General features: G+C 49.3%; 1 protein-coding gene across 7 annotated transcripts in view; it reads right to left on the bottom strand.

Annotated features, from left to right (window-relative positions):
• The window catches only part of IQSEC1 (IQ motif and Sec7 domain ArfGEF 1), a 511294-nt gene that overhangs the window by 75880 nt on the left and 413728 nt on the right, over positions 1-21686 (bottom strand). The window contains exon 1 of one of the 7 annotated variants that reach the window (XM_068162625.1): positions 21278-21429. The exons of the other annotated variants lie outside the window; for them this stretch is intronic. Within the exon in view, the coding sequence (XP_068018726.1) occupies positions 21278-21342 (65 nt within the window). The 5' untranslated portion in view covers positions 21343-21429. Of the gene's footprint in view, positions 1-21277; positions 21430-21686 lie in introns of those variants that run through there. 7 annotated transcript variants of the gene reach the window in all.

The raw sequence follows: 21686 nt of genomic DNA, 5'->3' as shown, positions 1-21686 counted from the left end.
TCTCATCTGAGGAAAGGCTGAGAGAGCTGCAGCTGTTTAGCCTGGAAGAGGCTGAGGGAGGTCTTATCAATGCTTACAAATGTCTAAGGGGTGGGTGTCAGGAAGATGGGGCCAGACTCTTCTCAGTGGTCCCCAGTGACAGGACAAGAGGTAATGGGCATAAACTTGAGCATAGTAAGTTCCAACTAAACATGAGAAGAAACTTCTTTACTGTGAGGGTGGCAGAGCCCTGAGCAGGCTGCCCAGAGAGGTGGTGGAGCCTCTCTCTGTCTCTGGGGACTTTCAAAGCTCACCTGGCTGTGTTCCTTTGTGACCTGCCCTTGGTGATCCTGCCCTGGCAGGGGAGTTGGACTTGATCTTCAGAGGTCCCTTCCAACTACTACCATGTTGTGATTCTGGGATTCCCTCTGCCTCATCACTAAATGCAGTTGTGTGGTTAGCCATGACCAAAACAAAGCACTTCCACTCCAGGCATTTCAGCAGCAGAAAGGAATCTGGCAGCTCTTTTCATCCCTGCCTCTCGTTTTATACCTCCAGCTCTTCCATCTGATCAGACAGGCTGTAATGAGTAACCAGCACACCACAAGCACTGTCATATTTTACAACAGAATGTTGCTCAGCATGTTTGAACATCTACTGTAATACCCTGATTTAGTTTTCATTTGATACCCTCACCTTCCTTTTCTCTTCAGGTTACCTTAGCAAAACCAAAACCATAGAATCAATAAGGTTGGAAAAGACATCAAAGATCATCAAGTCCAACCTATCACCCAACACCTCATGACTACTAAACCATGGCTCCAAGTGCCACATCCAATCCCCTCTTGAACACCTCCAGGGATGGTGACTCCACCACCTCCCTGGGCAGCACACCCCAAGGGACAATCTCTCTTGCTGGGAAGAACTTCTTCCTCACCTCCAGCCTAAACCTCCCCTGGCACAGCTTGAGACTGTGTCCTCTTGTTCTGCTGCTGCTTGCCTGGGAGAAGAGACTAACTCCCTCTTGGCTACAACCACCTTTCAGGTAGTTGTACAGAGCAATGAGGTCTCCCCTGAGCCTCCTCTTCTCCAGGCTAAGCAACCCCAGCTCCCTCAGCCTCTCCTCACAGGGCTGTGCTCCAGACCCCTCCCCAGCTTTCTTGCCCTTCTCTGGACACCTTCCAGCATCTCAACATCTTTCCTAACCTGAGGAGCCCAGAACTGGACACAGGACTCAAGGTGTGGCCTAAGCAGTGCTGAGCACAGGGCACAATGACTTCCCTGCTCCTGCTGGCCACACTCTTCCTGATGCAGGCCAGGATGCCACTGGCCTTCTTGGCCACCTGGGCACACTGCTGGCTCCTGTTCAGCTGCTGTCAACCAGCACCCCCAGGTCCCTTTCTGCCTGGCTGCTCTCAGCCACTCTGACCCCAGTCTGTAGCTCTGCCTGGCGTTGTTGTGGCCAAAGTGCAGCACCTGGCACTTGGACTTGTTGAATGCCATCCTGTTGGACTCTGCCCCCCCAAAACCACCAACTAAGTGCAATAAAGACAGAATTCTGAAAAACCAAGAAAACTTCAACATTTGAACCTAAAATGGAAGCTGGAAAGAGTCTTCAAGCCCTACATTTCAGTAAGGAGCAAATCCCAAGCTTTTCCATGACTACAGGCTACTCAACAGTAATGGCAAAATGAGCCAAGAAGCTGCAGGTTTGGATCCACAGGGACAAGCTTTTACCTCTCAAAGACACTGCATTATGAAAGAGAGGGAGGTGACAACCAGAAAAGCAGAAATTCCTTTTTTTACTGAGGGCTAGGACCTTCTCTTTCAAGGGGGACACACAGACCAACACCAGCAGAGGCAGGGAATAATTCTTCAGCACTCCCACTCGCCCCAGGAAGCTCAGAGTTTACAAGCAATGAAGTGTCCCAGTGCATGTAGGGACTAAAACACCCAGATAATGGGAACACATGTCCCCAAACCCCATCCCCATGCTCAAACCAGTGTGTTGCAGATTTAGTTTGGAACCAAAAGCAAACCAGAAGTTCAGCACTGCTTCTAAAAAAGAATGCAAATGCCAAAGCAACAACTGCATGCAACCTGGAATAGAAGCAAAAGGGCCTTCCCAAGCAGAACAGAGGGAATGCTTGAGGAATTCTGTCCCCAGTGAACATTCCCTGAGATCAGCAGCTCATTTCAGCAGTCATTTCCAGTGGACTCTCAACAGTGCAAAAGAAAGACATGAAATTGGAAACAGGCCCTAACAACAACTGGGTAGTGCACACACCAGCACAGGCTGAGAGAGTCAGGGCTGCTCAGCCTGGAGAAGAGGAGGATCCAGGGAGACCTTAGAGCAGCCTTCCAGTACCTGAAGGGGGCTACAGGACAGCTGAGAAGGGGGCTTGCACTGATAGGATGAGGGGCAATGGCTGTGAGCTGGAAGAGGGGAGATTGAGACTGTGTCCTCTTGTTCTGGTGCTGGTTGTCTGGGAGAAGAGACCAACCCCCACCTGGCTACAACCTCCCTTCAGGGAGTTGGAGAGAGCAAGAAGGTCTCCCCTGAGCCTCCTCCTCTCCAGGCTAGTGCAAGTGCAACAGTCCTGGTTTGAATGTGACATTTTCAACGACAATGACAAACAAAACACATAAAACTGAAGCTGTGCCTCCCCACTCACAGTTGCATCCAAGCACAAGCATTCCCTGCACACAGGGGACACCCTGCTGCTTCCAAGCTGCCTCATGCCTCAGTACCTGTGGCATGCTCTGCTGTGAACTGGGAGGTGCATTTAATTAAAGTGCTGATGGATTAGCTTGCATTGGAAGTGGCTGTCCCCTTGGTGAGGCCACACCTCAAATAGTACAGTCAGTTTTTGGCCCCTCACTCCAAGAAATACATTGAGGTGCTGGAGCAGGTCCAGAGAAGGGCAGCAGAGCTGGGGCAGGGTCTGGAGAACAGGGCTGGGGAGGAGCAGCTGAGGGAGCTGGGGGTGCTCTGTCTGAAGAAAAGGCTGAGGTTAGACCTCATCACGCTCTGCAGCTCCCTGAAAGGAGGCTGCAGTAAGGTGGGGCTTAGTCTCTTCTCCTTAGTATCAAGTGATAGGACAAAAGGAAATGGCCTCAGGTTGCAGCAGGGGAGGTTTAGGTTGGGCATCAGATGAAAATTCTTCCCCAAAAGCATTCCCAGACACTGGAAAGTGCTGCCCAGGGAGGTGGTTGGATCCCCACCCCTGGATGAAAGGCAGAGCTGTGGTGCTGAGGGCCATGGTTCAGCCCCAGCCCTGGCAGAGTTCGAGAGCGGTTGGGCTGGATCACCTTAAAAGGTCCAAATGAAATGGTTCTGTGATGCTGTGAGCTCAAATTACCCTGCATAAAAAGCTCCTCAAGTACCTTCTTTCAAAGCCAAACTCTTCCTCTGTACCTCATACAATTTAGTGTTCTGCTCCCTTCCCTCACTCCCCAATCAAGTGAAACCATTTGAGCAGAAATGCATTCTGTTATTAGCACAGTCTGCAAGAGATTAGAATCCAGTTCCTATTGGCATGCCTGTTTTATACTGCCTAGTAAACCAAAGGCAATTCTATTAAGAACTAACACAAATTCCCCAGATCTGATCAATGCAGTCCCATTAACAAACCAATCTACCTTCAAACACACCCTGCCAAAAGTTCAAAGCCATTATGATGGACAGCAGCATTCACAGGCTGTGGCAAAAGCTTTGATCCAGGAGAGAAGTATTGACCCACTCCTCCTTTTACTTAGAATGCACTCTGAGCTCAGCTGTTTCTGTTCAAAACAAATGAAATCTTTGAATGCACATCAAAGTGGGGTCCCAGGTTCTTCATCTTACTGCAAGAAAAACCCAGATGACATTTGCCTGTGTCTCAGAAGCAAAAGCTAACAAAGCAACCACTTCATTCACAGAATCCCAGCATGGTGGGGTTGGAAGGGAGCTCTGGAGATCATCCAGTCCAGCCCCCCCTGCTAAAGCAGGGCACCCACAGCAGCTTGCCCAGGAGCACAGTTTGCAGGGAGAGGTTGGAATCCCTGCAGAGAAGGAGACTCCACAGCCACTCTGGGCAGCCTGCTCCAGGGCTCCAGCAGTGTAGTGTTCTGTGTAGTAAACCTGCCAGTCTCAAGCCAGCTGCAGTTAAAGGGATGTGACAATCACTGTCAGAGAGACCAGCACTCACAGGCAAGTACCACTCCATGCACTGTAATCCTTCCTTTGCTCCCAGGTCCTAGCCCTGGGTTCAAACTCAGGGAAAAAAAAATCCAACATCCACTCCCTTGGGCAGTGCCAAGTTTTAATTCCCACTAATCACCCCTGTAAAAGGCAGTAACAAAAAGGACTTTTGAAAGGGCATTTTGTCCCACAGCCTTATCTGCCATCACAGAATTGTCAGGGTTGGAAAGCCCCTCAAGGATCAGCCAGTTCCAACCCCCCTGCCATGGGCAGGGACACCTCACACTACAGCAGGTTGCCCAGAGCCACATCCAGCCTGGCCTAAAAATCCTCCAGGGATAAAGCTTCCACCACCTCCCTGGGCAACCTGTGCCAGTCTCTCACCACCCTCATGGGGAACAACTTCTTCCTCACATCTAATCTCAATCTCCCCTCCTCTAGCTTGGATCCATCCCCCCCAGTCCTATCACTACCTGACACCCTAAAAAGTCCCTCCCTAGCTTTCCTGGGGGCCGCCTGCAGGAGTCAAGGAAAGAGAAGGTTAGCAGCAGCAGCAGAGAGCAGGGGCAGCCCAGTGAGAGATCTTCTCCATGTCAGAAGAGAATGTAGGAATTAATGCACTGCCCCTTCTGAACCAGTGATGCACACCAGCAAGAGAGTCAAACAAAAACTGACCCAGCCTCCTTTTTAGGGAACAACCTTTGGAATAGATTTCAGAACTAAGAATATCCATTTGAAAAGAGCTTACTTGAGATTATCTCCAGCTTCCAGGGAGGAGAAGGAAGGTTAAACACCTCAGACATCACCTTTGGCTAAGGCAAACAGAGGCAGCATATTGGCTAGTGGGCACAAGTGTTTACCACAGCAGGGTCAAACAGAACAACCAGCCCTGACCCAGAAACCATTTACTGCCTGAGGAACTTCACCTGTTAAAGGCAAAGCAGCTGGAAAGGCACAAAGGAGACTGAAAGCATCAACAGAACTTGAGTACAGCTTACAAAGGTGAGCTTCTACCTGAGGTAAAGACAGACAATGTCATTCTCTGCTAATCTCTGTTAATCATCATCCAGCAGATGTTTATTCAGCACTGAGCATATTATCACAGAATCACAGAATGGTTTGGCTTGGAAAGGACCTTAAAGATCATCCAGTTCCATCCCCCTGCCATGAGCAGGGACACCTCCCACCAGCCCAGGCTGCTCAGCTTGAACACCTCCAGGGAGGGGGCATCCACAACCTCCTTGGGCAACCTGTGCCAGTGTCTCCCCACCCTCACTGGAAAGATTTTCTTCCTCATCTCCAGTCTAAACCTCCCCTCTTGAAGTTCAAAGCCACTGCCCCTCATCCTATCCCAGCATCACTTCTGGAGACATGTCCTTGGCTCCACAAATCCCTTTCTCTTGGCTACAACAAGTCAGTGTGTGTGCAGAGGGATCTGCATGTATTTTTAAACCATTCCACCCCCCTTGGCTTCCTCTCTGCCTACAGGAGGATAATTATTGCCCAGCACTCGGTATTCACAGGTTACATTTCAATCAGGTTCATGAAAACCAAACCCACCCCCCTACAAAACTGTATTAAACAGGGACTAAGCAGAATCTTCATAACATACTGTACAGGAAGAATAAGAAAACAAACAAACCAACAGCCATGTCTTTTAGTTCAGAAATCTGCTGCTTACAAGAAATTCTTTGAGACCTATAAAGAAAACCTTTGACCTCTGAAGATTTAAGTTTCCCATCAGAACTGTACAAAAATAACTGTAACTCTCTCTCTATATATATGTGCACACATATATAAATAAAACCTTTAAATCCTTGGGGGATTCTGTTGGCTGCTTTTTGCTTTAATACTTTCAGAAGCTTACAATTCATAAAAATAAAAATAAAATAAAATAAAATAAAATAAAATAAAATAAAATAAAATAAAATAAAATAAAATAAAATAAAATAAAATGAAATAAGATAAAACAGAATAAAATAAAATAAAATAAAACAGAATAAAATAAAATAAAATAAAACAGAAAAAATAAAATAAAATAAAATAAGTAAAAAAAATAAAGTAATCAACAAAAATTAAATTAAATTAAAATAAGTAAAATAAAAATAAAATAAAAATAAAAAACCAATAAAATCTAAAATAAAATAAATTACAATTAATATAAAATAAAATAAACAAAAATGACATTAAATGAAAATAAAATAAAAATAAAAAACATAAAATAAGTAAAATAAAATAAAACAAAACAAAGTAATAAACAAAAATGAAATTAAATTAAGTAAAATAAAAAAAAAATAAAAACCCAACAAAATCTAAAATAAAATAAATTACAATTAATATAAAATAAACAAAAATGAAATTAAATTAAAATAAAATAAAAAATAAACAAAATAAGTAAAATAAAAATAAAATACAAAAATAAAATAAAATAAAATAAATAAAATAAGTAAAATAAACATTAAAAAATAAATCACCACAGACCTCATGACTAGACCATGGCACCAAGTGCCACATCCAATCCCCTCCTGAACACCTCCAGGGATGGTGACTCCACCACCTCCCTGGGCAGCACAGCCCAAGGGACAATCACTTTCTCTGTGTAAAACTTCCTCCTCCCCTCCAGCCTAAACCTCCCCTGGCACAGCTTGAGACTGTGTCCTCTTGTTCTGGTGCTGCTTGCCTGAGATAAGAGACCAGCTCCCACCTGGCTACAACCTCCCTTCAGGGAGTTGGAGACAGCAATAAGGTCTCCCCTGAGCCTCCTCTTCTCCAGGCTAAGCAACCCCAGCTCCCTCAGCCCCTCCTCACAGGGCTGTGCTCCAGACCCCTCCCCAGCTTTGTTGCCCTTCTCTGGACACCTTCCAGCATCTCAACATCTTTCCTAACCTGAGGAGCCCAGAACTGGACACAGGACTCAAGGTGTGGCCAATTCATCAGCCCAGTGTTTAGAAGGCTTTTTTACGGTCAGCTCCTCCTCTTGTGTCCACATGAAATATAACAGCACCAGAAAACAGCACTGGGTGTCAGAAGGCTGCTTGCCTCCCTGCAGGGACTCAGGCTAAAAATGAAGTATAACTGTAGCATTTGACCATTTAACAGACCTGAGAGGCTCTGCTTCCCGCTGCAGACTTTGTCCTCTCCCTCCTATGTCAACTTTTACACAACAGGTTAAGCTCCAGCAGTCAGTGGCGTTTCTCAAGGCAGCTCTGGTAGAATTTGACCTCAGCTATTTATTATTTATTCAAATGCATCCCTCAGCAACTGGAATCCTCTGCACTCAGACACGAGCTGTGGTTGTGACAGGGAGGCAGCAATGCACACCCTCCTGTTCCTATCATGACATGACCTTTATGCAATGCTAATTTTAAAAGGGAAGATTTAGTTTCTGCAGCTGAGAAACAGCCTGATTTGCATGCACAGCTGAAGCAGCACTTGATACAATGGAAAAATCCTCTCTGTCTGTACCAACCATCCTTGGATTTTACCTCTGCTGTGGCTTCAGCTGTTGTGTCAAGCCCAGCAGAGGCAGCACAGAAGGGCACTGCTGGCTGCAATCAGCTTCTGGAAGACACTAAATGCCAGCCTCCTCTTCCCCTCTTTTATACAGTATACCAAGCACTGTGCCCAGGTGGCCAAGGAGGCTAACAGCATCCTGACCTTTACCAGCAATAATAGCAAGACCAGGGAAGTGATTTTCCCCCTGTACTCAGCACTGGTGAAGTCACACCTTGAGCACTGGGTTCAGTTTTGGGGCCCTCAATACAAGAAGGACATTGAAGTGCTGGAGCAGCTGAGGGACCTGGAATTGTTCACCCTGGAGAAGAGCAAGGTGCATGGTTTAGTTGATTAGGTGGTGTTGGGTGATAGGTTGGGCATGATGATCTTGAAGGTCTCTTCCAACCTGGTCCATTCCATTCCATTCCATTCCATTCCATTCCATTCCATTCCATTCCATTCCATTCCATTCCTCTCTACAACTCCCTGAAAGGAGGCTGGAGTGAGGTGGGGGTCAGTCTCTTTTGCCTGGTAACAAGAGATAGGTCAAGAGGAAGTGGCCTCAAGTTGTACCAGAGAAGGTCTTGGTTGGACACTAGAAGAAACTTCTTCCATGAAAGGGTTCTTAAAGACTGGCACAGGCTGCCCTGGAGGTAATTGAATGCCTGTCCCTGGAGGTGTTTCCAAGAGGCACAGATATGGTGCTGAGGGCCATGGTTTAGCCCCAGACCTGGTAGAGTTAGAGAATGGTTGAACTGGATGATCTGAAAGGTCTTTTCCAACCAAAACAAGTCTAGCTCACATAAACATGAATTACAGATCCTTACCAAAATCCTGTTTCCTGAGTAAACAAAATGTTTCAAGCACTGAAACTTCATACTGAGAACAAAATGTATTCTCACCTTAGACCAGGTAGATTTGATCAAGCTTGACCCATTTGATCAAGTTTGACCCATTTTCAAGTTTTGCCCCATCACCATCAGAAGTTGTTACAAATAAGATGCAGTGCAGAGAGCTAGGAATGAGTTTTGAGCAGGCCACACTGTTGGCTGGGTGCCTGGGCAGAGGGAAATGAAGAATCCTCCCTAAGGAAAGAACATGCAGTGGGGCCACACAGCAGAACTGACAACAAACCCATCCTTCTCTATTGGACATGGCTGGGCAAAGTCACAGGTGGCATCACCACCTAGGCCACAGTTTCACTCAAGCAGCAGCAGACCTACTTCAACCAACCAAGGGATTCTACTTCAATTAGTTAATAATCTACTGTTATTAGCTAACACACTGTGCTTCAAAACAGCATCACTGCCAAACATCAGCTGCTCTGCTCTCTCACTTGGATTTAAGAACTAGTTGGCTAAGGTTCTTCCACTTTTACTGTCAGAAAGGAAGGGCTTGTGCAGCTTTGAGAGGCTGACTGGTTTCCCTCTGAACTCACAGATAAACCTGACAAGCTTAGGGGTCAATGTACTTAGCAAGTTTGTGGGTGACACCAGACAGCATGGTTGACATGCTGGAGGGAAGGGATGCAGCCTGGGGAGGTGAGCCCATGCCAATCTCATGAAGCTCAACAAGGCCAAATGCAAGGCCCTGCACCCAGCATAGGGCAATCCCTAGCACAAATCCAGACTGACCAAGGAGTGGCTCAAGAGCAGTGTGGAGGAGAAGGCCTTGGGGGTGTCAGTTGATGACAAGCTCCCCAGGAGCCAGCAATGAATAGAATAGAATAGAATAGAATAGAATAGAATAGAATAGAATAGAATAGACCAGACCAGACCAGACCAGACCAGACCAGGTTGGAAGAGACCTTCAAGATCATCAAGTCCAACCTATCATCCAACACCACCCAACCAATTAAACCATGCAACCAAGCACCCCATCAAGTCTCCTCCTGAACACCTCCAGTGATGGTGACTCCACCACCTCCCCAGACAGCCCATTCCAATGGGCAATCACTCTCTCTGTGTAAAACTTCCTCCTAACCTCCAGGCTAAACCTCCCCTGGCACAGCTTGAGACTGTGTCCTCTTGTTCTGGTGCTGGGTGCCTCAGAGAAGAGACCAACCCCCACCTGGCTACAACCCCCCTTCAGGCCTGAGTCTCCTCTTCTCCAGGCTAAGCAACCCCAGCTCCCTCAGCCTCTCCTCACAGGGCTGTGTTCCAAGCCCCTCACCAACTTTGTTGCCCTTCTCTGGACACACTCCAGCAAAGTCAACCTCCTTCCCTGGCAGCCCAGCAGGCTCCATCCAGAGCAGGGAGCACAGCAGCACAGGGAGGGGATTCTGCCCCTCTGCTCTGCTGTGCTGAGACCCCACCTGAACACTGTGTCCAGTTCTGGTGCCTCCAACACAAGAAAGACATGGAACTGGCAGGTCCAGAGGAGGCCATAAAGATGATCAGAGGGCTAGAGAACCTCTCCTGTGGGGAGAGTTGGGGCTGTTCAGCCTGAGGAGGAGAAGGCTATTTAGGGAGACCTTAGAGCAGCCATCCAGTACCTCAAGAGGGCTACAGGAGAGCTGGGGAGGGACTTTTTATAAGGGCTTGTAGTGATAGGATGAGGGACAATGGCTTTGAGCTGGAAGAGGGGAGATTCAGACTGGAGATTAGGTAGAAATTCTTTCCAGTGAGGGTGGGGAGACAATGGCACAGGTTGCCCAGAGAGGCTGTGGATGCCTCCTGCCTGGAGGTTTTCAAGGCCAGGTTGGATGAGTCCTTGAGCTACCTGGGCTGGTGGGAGGTGTCCCTGCCCATGGCAGGGGGTTGGAACTAGCTGATATTTAAGGTCCCTTCCAGCCCAAGCCATTCTATGAATTTAGGAATCCAAAGCCTGAGCAGAGGAAGACCTTCCACTGATCCAGAAGTACCCATAACACAAAAACATTGCTCAGGTTTCAACACCGCACAAACCAACTCCATTGTACCAAGCCTCCAAAATCCCAGCCCCCAAAGACAAAGACAGCCCACATCTCTGTGGAGAACAATCTAAGTCTCATACACACACATGCAAAGGGGCACGGAAAACTCTCACCAGGTAGGAAAGAAAATGGATGAGAACACAAAACCTTTGCTCTTGCTTCCAGTGAAGTGCAGAGAGTTAACACAGTACAAATGAGAACGGGTCTTGAGCATTTTGCAGGCACAGAGAGAGGTCTGGAACAGAACCACTGCTCCAAAGTCACAGACAGCCTCAGAAAAGGGACATTTTTATCCTCTGCAACACACCCAGGGTTTATATTGAGGTGTACAGAACACTATGTTTAAGGAAGCAAAATGGCAATAGCCAGCAGGGCCAGGGAGGAGATTCTGCCCCTCTGCTCCACTCTGATGAGACCCCCACCTGGAGTATTCTGTCCAGTTCTGGAGCCTCTACTACAGGAAGGATCTGGAGGTGCTGGCAGGTGCCCAGAGAATGGCCATGAGGATGAGCAGAGGGCTGGAGCCCTTTTCCTATAAGGACAGACTGAGGGAGTTGGGGTTGTTCAGTTTGCAAAAGAGAAGGCTCCCAGGAGACCTTCTTGTGGCCTTCCAGGATCTGAAGGAGCTACAAGGAAACTGGGGAGGGACTTTTGAAGGTGTCAGGGAGTGATAGGACTGGGGGGATAGAGCAAAACCTGAAGTGGGTAGATTCAGATTGGATGTTAGGAAGAAGTTGTTCCCCATGAGGGTGGTGAGAGACTGGCACAGGTTGCCCAGGGAGGTGGTGGAAGCCTCCTGCCTGGAGGTTTTTGCAGCCAGGCTGGATGTGGCTGTGAGCAACCTGCTGTAGTGTGAGGTGTCCCTGCCCATGGCAGGGGGGTTGGAACTGGCTGAGCCTTGAGGTCCCTTCCAACCCTGATAATTCCATGATTCTGTAACACATCTTTTGTTTCAAGAAGGTGGTGGAAAAGGACATTTGAGATGTTTCAGGGAGCAGTGTAATGCCCCAGAAATCCATAAGGAGTTAGTTTGGGGCCTGCTGAGCCACTTGGACACTCACAAGTCCATGGGACCGGATGGGATCCATCCTAGGGTGCTGAGAGAGCTGGCAGATGTGCTAGCTAGGCCACTCTCCATCATTTTCCTCCAGTCCTGGCTCACTGGAGAGGTCCCAGATGACTGGAAACTGGCCAATGTGGTCCCCATGCACAAGAAGGGTTGGATGGAGGAACCTGGAAACTTCAGGCCAGTCAGCCTGACCTCAGTGCCAGGGAAAGTGATGGAGCAGATTATCCTGGGGGCAATAACTGCGCACCTGAAGGATGGCCAAGGGCTCAGGTCCAGCCAGCATGGATTCAGGAAGGGCAGATCCTGCCTCTCCAACCTGATCTCCTTCTATGATCAGGTGACTGCCTGGTGGATGTGGGGAGGCCTGTGGATGTGGTCTGCCTGGACTTCAGCAAGGCCTTTGACACCGTCCCCCACAGCAAACTCCTGGCTAAGCTGACAGCTCGTGGTTTGGACAGCAGCACTCTGAGCTGGGTTAGGAACTGGCTGGAGGCTGAGCCCAGAGAGGGTGGTGAATGGTGCCACAGCCAGCTGGCAGCCAGGCACCAGTGGCATCCCCCAGGGATCAGTGCTGGGCCCCATCCTGTTCAATATCTTCACTGATGATCTGGATGAGGGGATTGAGTCAGTTATCAGCAAGTCTGCAGATGACACCAAGTTAGGAGCAGATGTTGGTCAGTTAGAGGGTAGAAAGGCTCTGCAGAGGGACCTCGACTGACTGGACAGATGGGCAGAGTCCAACAGGATGGCATTCAACAAGTCCAAGTGCCAGGTGCTACACATTGGCCACAACAACCCCATGCAGAGCTACAGGCTGGGGTCAGAGTGGCTGAGAGCTGCCAGGCAGAAAGGGACCTGGAAGTGCTGATTGACAGCTGGCTGAACATGAGCCAGCAGTGTGCCCAGGTGGCCAGGAAGGCCAATAGCATCCTGGCCTGCATTAGGAATAGTGTGGCAGGAGCAGGGAAGTCATTGTGCCCCTGTACTCTGCATTGGTTAGGCCACACCTTGAGTCCTGTGTCCAGTTCTGGGCCCCTCAGCTTAGGAAGGACATTGAGACACTTGAAGGTGTCCAGAAAAGGGCAATGAGGCTGGGGAGGGGTCTGGAGCACAGCCCTGTGAGGAGAGGCTGAGGGAGCTGGGGCTGTTTAGCCTGGAGAAGAGGAGGCTCAGGGGTGACCTCATTGCCCTCTACAACTCCCTGAACGGTGGTTGTAACCAGGAAGGGGTTGGTCTCTTCTCTCTAGCAACCAACACCAGAACAAGAGGACACAGTCTCAAGCTGTGCCAGGAGAAGCTTAGGCTGGAGATGAGGAGAAGTTCTTCACTGAGAGAGTTGTTAGCCATTGGGATGTGCTGCCCAGGGAGGTGGTGGAGTCCCCATCCCTGGAGGTGTTCAAGAGGGGATTGGATGTGGCACTTGGTGCCATGGTCTAGTCATGAGGTGACAGGTTGGACTTGATGATCTTTGAGGTCTCTTCCAACCTTAGTGATACTGTGATATCACCTTGTTTCAAGGCAATGCATTCAATACAGCAGAAGCCTGCAGACAATACTCAGATGTTCTGTAAATCTTCACTCTCAAGGAAGCAACAACTCAGAAATCTGCTTACAAGCTCTAAATCAGTTAAAGAGCTGACAGATGCATTTTCTCATTCACAAGCTTCCTTCTACATTTCCTCTCTGTTATGCTGAGCCTATGTATTTCATGGTCCTCCCTCTGTTGGTGAGGAATTAAATGTAGGCTTTCAGCAGGACTTCTGACCCACAACAGTGGGTCAGTGACACAGGTAGCAATTCCTGCCTTGGAAACCTAGAGCTGTCATTTCAAAGCTTACTGTAATCCAACAGCTTTCTCCTTACCAAGCTTCTTCTTTTTTCAAATGTTAAGATCTGCTCTATGTTTTAACTGATTTTATTAGTGACTTCTAATCAGTAACTAAACCTAGACCCTAGAGGGACTGCAGCACTGCCTTATGAGGAAAGGCTGAGAGCCCTGGGGCCTTTTAGTCTGGAGAGGAGAAGACTGAGAGGGCATCTAATCAATGCCTATAAAGATCTCAGGGCTGGGATCAGGAAGGAAGGGACAGGGACAGGCTCTGCTCACTTGTGCCCTGTCATAGGTGGGATGTGCTGCCCAGGAAGTCACCATCCCTGGAGGTGTTCAAAAAGGGATTGGATGTGGCACTTGAAGCCATGGTTTAGTTGTCAGGAGGTGTTGAGTGACAGGTTGGACTTGATGATCTCTGAGGCCTTTTCCAACCTTAGTGACTCTATGATTCTATGACAAGGGGCAATGGACAGAAACTGCAACACAGGAAGTGCCACCTCAACATGAAGAACAACTTCTTTACTGTGAGGATCATGGAGCACTGGAGCAGGCTGCCCAGAGAGGTTGTGGAGTCTCCTTGTCTGGAGGCTTTCAAGACTCATCTGGATGTGTTCCTGTGTGACCTGTGCTGGATTCTACAGTCCCACTCTGGCAGGGTGGTTGGACCTGAAGATCTCCAGAGGGCCCTTCCAACCCCTAACATCCTGTGATTTACCCTATTATTAGGTTGTCCTGCAGCTTGCAGCAGCTTCATTTCAAAGCAGCACACACACCCTGCACAGCTCTGCAGCTCTTGCTCCCAGAAGCATCAATGATCTGTGCTGCCTTCTGTGGACAGAAGCTGCCTTAGCTGGGGGCTTCTTGTGGGGCTGCTCAACCACAAGAGAACATCCGGTCCGACTCGGATCAGCCTTTGCATGTATAAGGCTCTTTGCCATCACTCAACTGATAGATAGTTCCACAATGGTCTTTTAGGACAAGGGTGCCACTCCAGTTCCAGGATGGGATAGGATAGGATAGGATAGGATAGGATAGGATAGGATAGGATAGGATAGGATAGGATAGGATAGGATAGGATAGGATAGGATAGGATAGGATAGGATAGGATAGGATAGGATAGGATAGACCAGGTTGGAGGAGACCTTCAAGATCATCACGTCCAACCTATCATCCAACACCACCCAACCAACTAAACCATGCAACCAAGCACCCTGTCAAGTCTCCCCCTGAACACCTCCAGCGATGGTGACTCCACCACCTCCCTGGGCAGCCCATTCCAATAGGCAATCACTCTCTCTGTGTAAAACTTCCTCCTAACCTCCAGCCTAAACCTCCCCTGGCACAGCCTGAGACTGTGTCCTCTTGTTCTGGTACTGGTCACCTGGGAGAAGAGACCAACCTCTGCCTGTCTACAACCCCCCTTCAGGTAGTTGTAGAGAGCAGTAAGGTCACCCCTGAGTCTCCTCTTCTCCAGGCTAAGCAACCCCAGCTCCCTCAGCCTCTCCTCACAGGGCTGTGCTCCAGACCCCTCACCAGATTTGTTGCCCTTCTCTAGACTCGTTCCAGCAAGTCAACATCCCTCCTAAACTGAGGAGCCCAGAACTGGACACAGTACTCAAGGTGTGGCCTAACCAGTGCAGTGTACAGGGGCAGAATGACCTCCCTGTATAAACAACAACCACAACCTGTCCTTCATTCGGGAGCCTAATAACAGCTGAAAATATTACCCAACACCCAACACCCTGTGAAATGATGACTTCAAAAAGCATAAGAATCACCCCTGACACCTCTGGAGTGGAAATCCAACAGCTGTTTGGCAGCACACATGGCAATAAAGCAGAACCACGCAGGAAAGAAAACCAAAGGCAATTTTCATTCCCAACTGAAAGCGCAGAGGGAAGTTAGACAGAGAAAAACTAATCTGCAGCTGAAACGTGGCCACAAAGTCAGGGGTTTGTACAGGTCTGGTGTGTTCTCTGTACTATTACACCCCTGGGACCTGCAGCTAGATCAGGAACATGCTGTCCATCTCTAATCACGACTTCCTCAGCACAACCCCCACCCCACCCCCACCCCAAACAACAAGGGAAACCTGTCTTTGCTATTACCTTCCAACTAAACCATCCATTCCTTCCCAAAGACTTGTCCTTCTGTGCAGGTACTGACACGGCCTCCCCTGAACTGACTCATGAAAACCAAAAGGATCACAACTATCATCACACCACAAAGAACACCCTAACCCCCAGTTAAAGGCAGCCCAAGGCGCAGCTGTCTGAGCTACAATGGCCACAGCTATATTTAACCCTCCACGTGATCTGAGACCGAGTTGGGTCCATTCCCCTAGAAAGGTGAGGAGAGAAAAATGAAGTCAAGATTGCCAGCTTCCCTGCAGAGCAGCTTCAGGACTAGCTGCAAACACACCCTGCACCAGCAAACCCACCAGGTTCGCATCCTTGCTTCCTTTTCAGTCAGGAGGATGACCCAGCAAGGTCATGCATTTATCAACAACAGAAGGAAGTCAGTCTGCCTTTTTCTCTCTCCTTAGCAAAACGTTTAAACTCATGACACATCCATCCTCGCTCATCTGGTGAGTTTCAGAGGTGACTGAAATCTTTTGGGCTAAACAATGTAAGTACCACTCAAAACAACCCTTTAGGCTTCTTTTTCCCTATTGCCTTGCCTCCTATGGAGCCACTTATGCAGAGAGGAAGTCAGATCATTTCGTTTGTGCTTGCACAACATAAGGCAAGAGGGAATTGGGTCTTTTGTTTTTAAGCACAAGTTTAACTGGGGTGCCATGGAGCTGCTGAAAGGATCTGATTAACAGTTACACGACATCAATTTCCTGCATTCAAGGCTATCACAACCATCACTCTAATTTTCTGCTCCTCCGAGGGGAACAAAAGGGCTTGATTTTGTATCACACCACAGCCTGGCTTTTTAAACTTTATTTTCATTAAAGCCATCTTTACAATAATGTCATGAAGGCACTCCTAGCCTTTTGTCCCTTGTGAGGAAGCCAAAGAAGATTTATTTAGCTAAATTCACAGCCCCCTCTAACGTAATACTGGGGCTTTGTGCTGCAGGGGATTAAAGCAGCATCTGTTCTTCTCTGGAAACCTGGAGTCAAATCACAGCAGCGCAGTGAACTTGCCATCTCTGGCTGTACCCAAACTAGGCTCCTCCAAATACCACTCAGATGAATTCCTGAAAGGCACAAGCAGGGCTGTGTGACACAGCCCCGTTTCTGGTTCAGCAGTCTGGCTAAAAAAGCCCACGACCAGTTCGCTATTTTTGCCCAGCTGAATGGGAAGAATGAAACAAAAAATCTCTGTGTCAGTTTGGCCATGCAGTGACAACACAGAGGATGCTAAAAAAGAACTTCCAAATTCAGAGCCTGATTCTACTCCTGTAACTAGGAGTGGAATTGTTGGGCAACGGAAAGCAAGCGGCGAACTTGGGAATACGAATTTGGCTCGTGGCCCACACGCTCTTCAAACACAAATGACAGCTAAACAGAGCAGGGTTAACAAAAGCAAGGCACTAACACACTTTGTCCCCCAAGCCATGATTCATCTCTTCACAATTCCAGTCCTTCTGGGTTAAGGGCACATCCTCCTATACTGAATGTAACAACTAAGAGCAATCAGGGCTCCAGCTTGATTACAGTCGCTCAGGTCTCCCGCGGTTCTGTTATTAAATAAACATAAAAAGCAATTAATTGATTGACAGCTGTGATTAAAATATAGCTGGCTCTGAAAGTAATGATAAAGTTACCAGCAATTCTGCCAGCAAAAATAAAAAGACTGTAAATGCTGGGCGAGCAAGATAATCACATCTTTAATGTCCCCCATCGATTATGGTGAAGCCCTGCAATGGAGAGGCACAAGGGGCACAAGAAGCCAGCTATCCTATGTCCACCTATCACAACCCTCAAAGCAATAAAATGGGAGGTTCTCTCCTCAAAACTGTGGCACTTCACATTTTTTTTCCCAACACCACAATACTCAAAAATGCACTAACTTGAGCCATCCCTTTGCTCCTGCCAGAATCACACCGAAACTGGCAGCCGCAGGGGTTTACAACAAAGAGAAGGGTGCATTAGTGTGGGTCTCCAGATCCATGAAGGGTGATTTCCAGGCCATCTTTGTGGCATTCCTATTTCCAAGAGTAAGGTGTCCTGACAGCGAGCTAAATCCAGTTTTACTCATTGAGAGTCACACAGCTGAGGCTATAAAGTTAAGGCAACGCAGTGTCTTGAATTTCAATTGCTACACCAGGCAGCAGGCAAAGGCTGCGGCTCAGCAGCAAAGCAATCTCTCACTTTGAGCACTCGTGTTTCCCAAACTTCTGCTGGAGATGCCTGAAGCCTGAGCATCACTGGTGTTGAACATCAAGCAAGCACAGCTGAGGTATGTGAGAGGAAAGTGAACACCCCCAGTCAGCATCTCCACAAAGCGTGAGTTTTGGTTCAGGATGACTCTTTGCATCCGTCCACACAGGGCTGGCTACTATTAGGCCATTCACAGCTACTTCCTAATGGTGGTCAGGGCAAACACAGTGTGCAAGCATAATTCATCACCAAGAGGATGGAGCCAGGCTCTTCTCAATGAGGCCAAACGACAGGACAAGGGTTACTGGGTGGAAGTTGAGACATAGGAAATTCCATGTAAACACGAGGAACATTTTTTCCCTGTGAGGGTGACAGAGCCCTGGAGCAGGCTGCCCAGGGGGGCTGTGGAGTCTCCCTCTCTGGAGATATTCAAGACCTGCCTGGATATGTTCCTGTATGATCTGCTCTAGCTGATCCTGCTCTGGCAGGGGGGTTGGACTGGGTGATCTTCCGAGGTCCCTTTCAGCCCCTACCATTCTGTGATTCACCTAAGAGTGCTAATCAGCTATGAAACCATGAGACCTTCCTCTTCAGAAAGTCTGATCCTTGAGTTGCCATCTTTATACTTCAAAGAGAGCACCACCACTACAAAAGTAAACTGTCCTTTTGAAGCCCTAGCGCCCAGCCTCTGGGTCCTCAAAGGCATGGGACAATCCCAGCCCCCAAGGGATGGAAAAGAGTCAGTATTTGGAGGAATACATACAGAGAAACAGAGTTCTCTGGAGAGAATTTTTCCTTTTGCAAACATGAAACGGTCACAGGAGGAGAAAAACCACATAAGGCCACAAGGCTGTCTGTCCTAAGAAATCACTGCCCAGTTCTCCAGAGGAACACCCTGCCAGCTGCTAGTGAAGGTCTGCTGGCCCAGCAGTAACTCACTCTGTCAGCTCCTAGCAACCTTCCAAGATCGATTTGCAACAAGAACAACAAACCAGTTACTGTTCAACTCGGTATTTGTACTTTTCAGCCGACAAAAATGAATCCTTGGGTTTCCTTACCTGCAAAGTGCAAATTATTCCACACATCTGAATTGCAAACGCTCTATTGACTACACCAGGCATCCCAGAGAGCTTCTGAAGAGCCTGACCTAATGCACTGCTAGCTCCAGACCTCGTGCTACAGTTAGTATCTCTGACAATAATCGTTTTGGATTAGCAGAAAAGGGAAAAACACAAAGGGAGGATAGCTGACTTGACAGGTGAAATTCCAACGCTGAGCACCTATTGAGCGAAGAGGGCAGCAAACCAGCACTCTCAGTATCTGCAATTTCAGGCGTTAGAACAGAATGTGAGAGCCACAAACCAAACCTGCTACAGAAAGAAAATGGGAAATGGGTCACTGTGCTCAGCACGGCTTAAGCTCTCCCTTAGCACTAGGCAGATGCAATGGATTCTGTCTTGATGCGAGGGCTATCTGCCACAGGAATAGCCGCGCTTAACCAGCCAAACTAAGCACTCAGCAATTCCTCTTTCAACACATCAGGCAGAATAATCAAGCTGAACAGAACGGAAGTGCAGAGCGACGTGCAAATAATGGAGGGGGGGGGGGGGGAAAAAGTCTGAAACAATGACTGGGTAGCAAAACCCGCGGCAGAGTGAGTGCAGGCAGCTCTGCCGCTAACCCAAGGCTTAGGAGCGGTGTTTTGTAGCAAGGCATGCAGATGGAACATCACTCCTGCAAAGGCAGGAAATCTGCAAGCTCAACTCTTATTATTTTCCATAAGGGTCACATCAGGCTTGAGGATCACTGAAGTGTGTGACTAAACTGTACTACCAAACATTCTCCTTTATAAAAAGTCATTTTCCACACCCCCCCCCCCCCTTTCTTCTCCCGAAAAGACACTGCTGCATTCATATGCAGTTACACTCCATCTAGTCACTTCCTCCCTTTATGTTTCTCCACCACACAAGCACACGCCCAATTTAAGATGTTGCTTATCTTTATTCAAATGGAATGACTTCTTTGGCCGGCCACCGGCTCAGCGTTTCACCCAGTGACTCGCTGGACTACGCTTTCCCAACGAGAAATTGGTTTTGCAAGCACACTTGCCATGGTAACCCTTTTCAGCCTGCCACAATCCACGCACGATATTAAACAAGAAAAACTTGTTTGCACTTCCAGATTTCAAGTGGCTCCCCTGCCGAAGTGCTGTGTTTTTGTAACATCGCTGCCTGTTACCCTGCTCGTTAACAAAACAACATCAAGGCAACAGAGGCTGGGCAGATTTACACGACAAACTCCATTTTCTCTTTGGGTGGCATCAGTTCGTCCCTCATCAATGCTTACAAGGATCTAAGGGGTGGGTGGCAGGAAGATGGGGCCAGACTCTTCGCAGTGCTCCCCAGTAACAGGACAAGAGGTAATGGGCATAAACGTGAGCATAGGAAGCTCCATCTAAACACGAGAGGAAACTTCTTTACTGTGAGGGAGGCAGAGCCCTGGAGCAGGCTGCCCAGAGAGGTGGTGGAGCCTCCATCTCTGGAGACTTTCAAGGCCCACCTGGATGTGTTCCTGTGTGACCTGCCCGAGGCGCTCCTGCTCTGGCAGGGGGGTTGGACTGGATGAGCTTCTCGAGGGTCCCTTCCAATGCCAACCATTCTGTGACTCATCCTTACTTTAAAAAGACCTTAAAGCTAAACTTTCTTTTTCTTAAAACTAAACTTTTTTTTTCCCTTTTCCCCCCTTTCTCTCTCTCTCTGTGGCCGAGGCTGTGATTCTCAACACCCCCTGAGCAGCACCAGTAACCGTAACGCACCTTTCTCACGCTGACAGCTACCCCGCCAGGGTCTCCCGGTCTCCCCAGTGGGTTCCGGGCACCGGGAACAGTGCGTACCGGCGCTCTGAAGTAGAACTCGCCGATTGTTTGACACCGGTCATGTGATGGCTCGCACCAGACCAAACCGAAGGCAGAGAGGTGTTTTGGTGCCTGTGTGCACCCACGCTCCCAGACCGCAGCCAGGGGCGCTTCGCGTCCCACCGGGACCCTGCTCCAAGGGCTTCTGGCGGCTTTGCAGCGTCCAACAGCGCTACGAGCACGGGGCCCGATTTTGATACCGCACTTCAAGGATTTGCCACTTCAAACTCAGTTCCCCCCCCCCCAAACCCAGCCAGCGCTGCAATTCCCACTGCTGGCCCGGGACAGCATCTCCTGAGCACCCCCGCGGCCGGCAGCCGCCGCCCGCTGCCAGCCCCGCCGCACCCCACAGACAAAGGGGGTGACCCCAGCGCCAAGCCAAGCCCCAGCACCTCGCAGCTGGGAGCGGCTCCGGGCTGCCGCTCCACCCGGCTTCCCTCAACGGGGACCGGCAGGCCGGGCGAGCGACGGAGCGGAGCCCTTTGTGTGACAGCAGGACGGAGCTCCCCGCCGGGGACGGCCCCGCGGGGCACCCCTCCAGCTCCCGGACCAGGCTTACCAGCTGTCAAGCTCCAGCTCCAGCAGCGACTGGGTCCTCTCCGAGCTGCAGTGCAGGCACCACATGGCTGGGCCGGAGTGGCAGGCGGGGAGCCGGCAGCCGCCACCATAGCCGCCCCTCGGGCCGCCCCGCCTCCGTGCCCGCGCGCGCCCCGCTGGCGGGAAGGAGGGGGGGCGCGGGAGCGCGCGGGAGCGCGGTTTCCCGGGGAACGCGCGGTGCCGAGCGGCCGCGGCCCTGCCTGACCCGGGCGGCGCGGCGGGGTGCGAGGGGTGGGCAAGGACTTGAGGTGCTGGAGGCTGAACGTTGGACATGAGCCAGCACCGAGCGCTGCCAGCTCACAGCCCGCCCTGTCCTGGGCTGATCCCCAGCAGCGGGGGCAGGGAGGGGATTCTGCCCCTCTGCTGTGCTC

Source organism: Melanerpes formicivorus, unplaced genomic scaffold, assembly GCF_026170545.1.
Source record: "Melanerpes formicivorus ecotype bairdi unplaced genomic scaffold, bMelFor1.0.p_v2 SCAF_66, whole genome shotgun sequence".
Classification (NCBI taxonomy): domain Eukaryota; kingdom Metazoa; phylum Chordata; class Aves; order Piciformes; family Picidae; genus Melanerpes; species Melanerpes formicivorus.
Note: the sequence above shows the minus strand (reverse complement) of the source record. Positions and strands in the feature narration are given on the sequence as shown.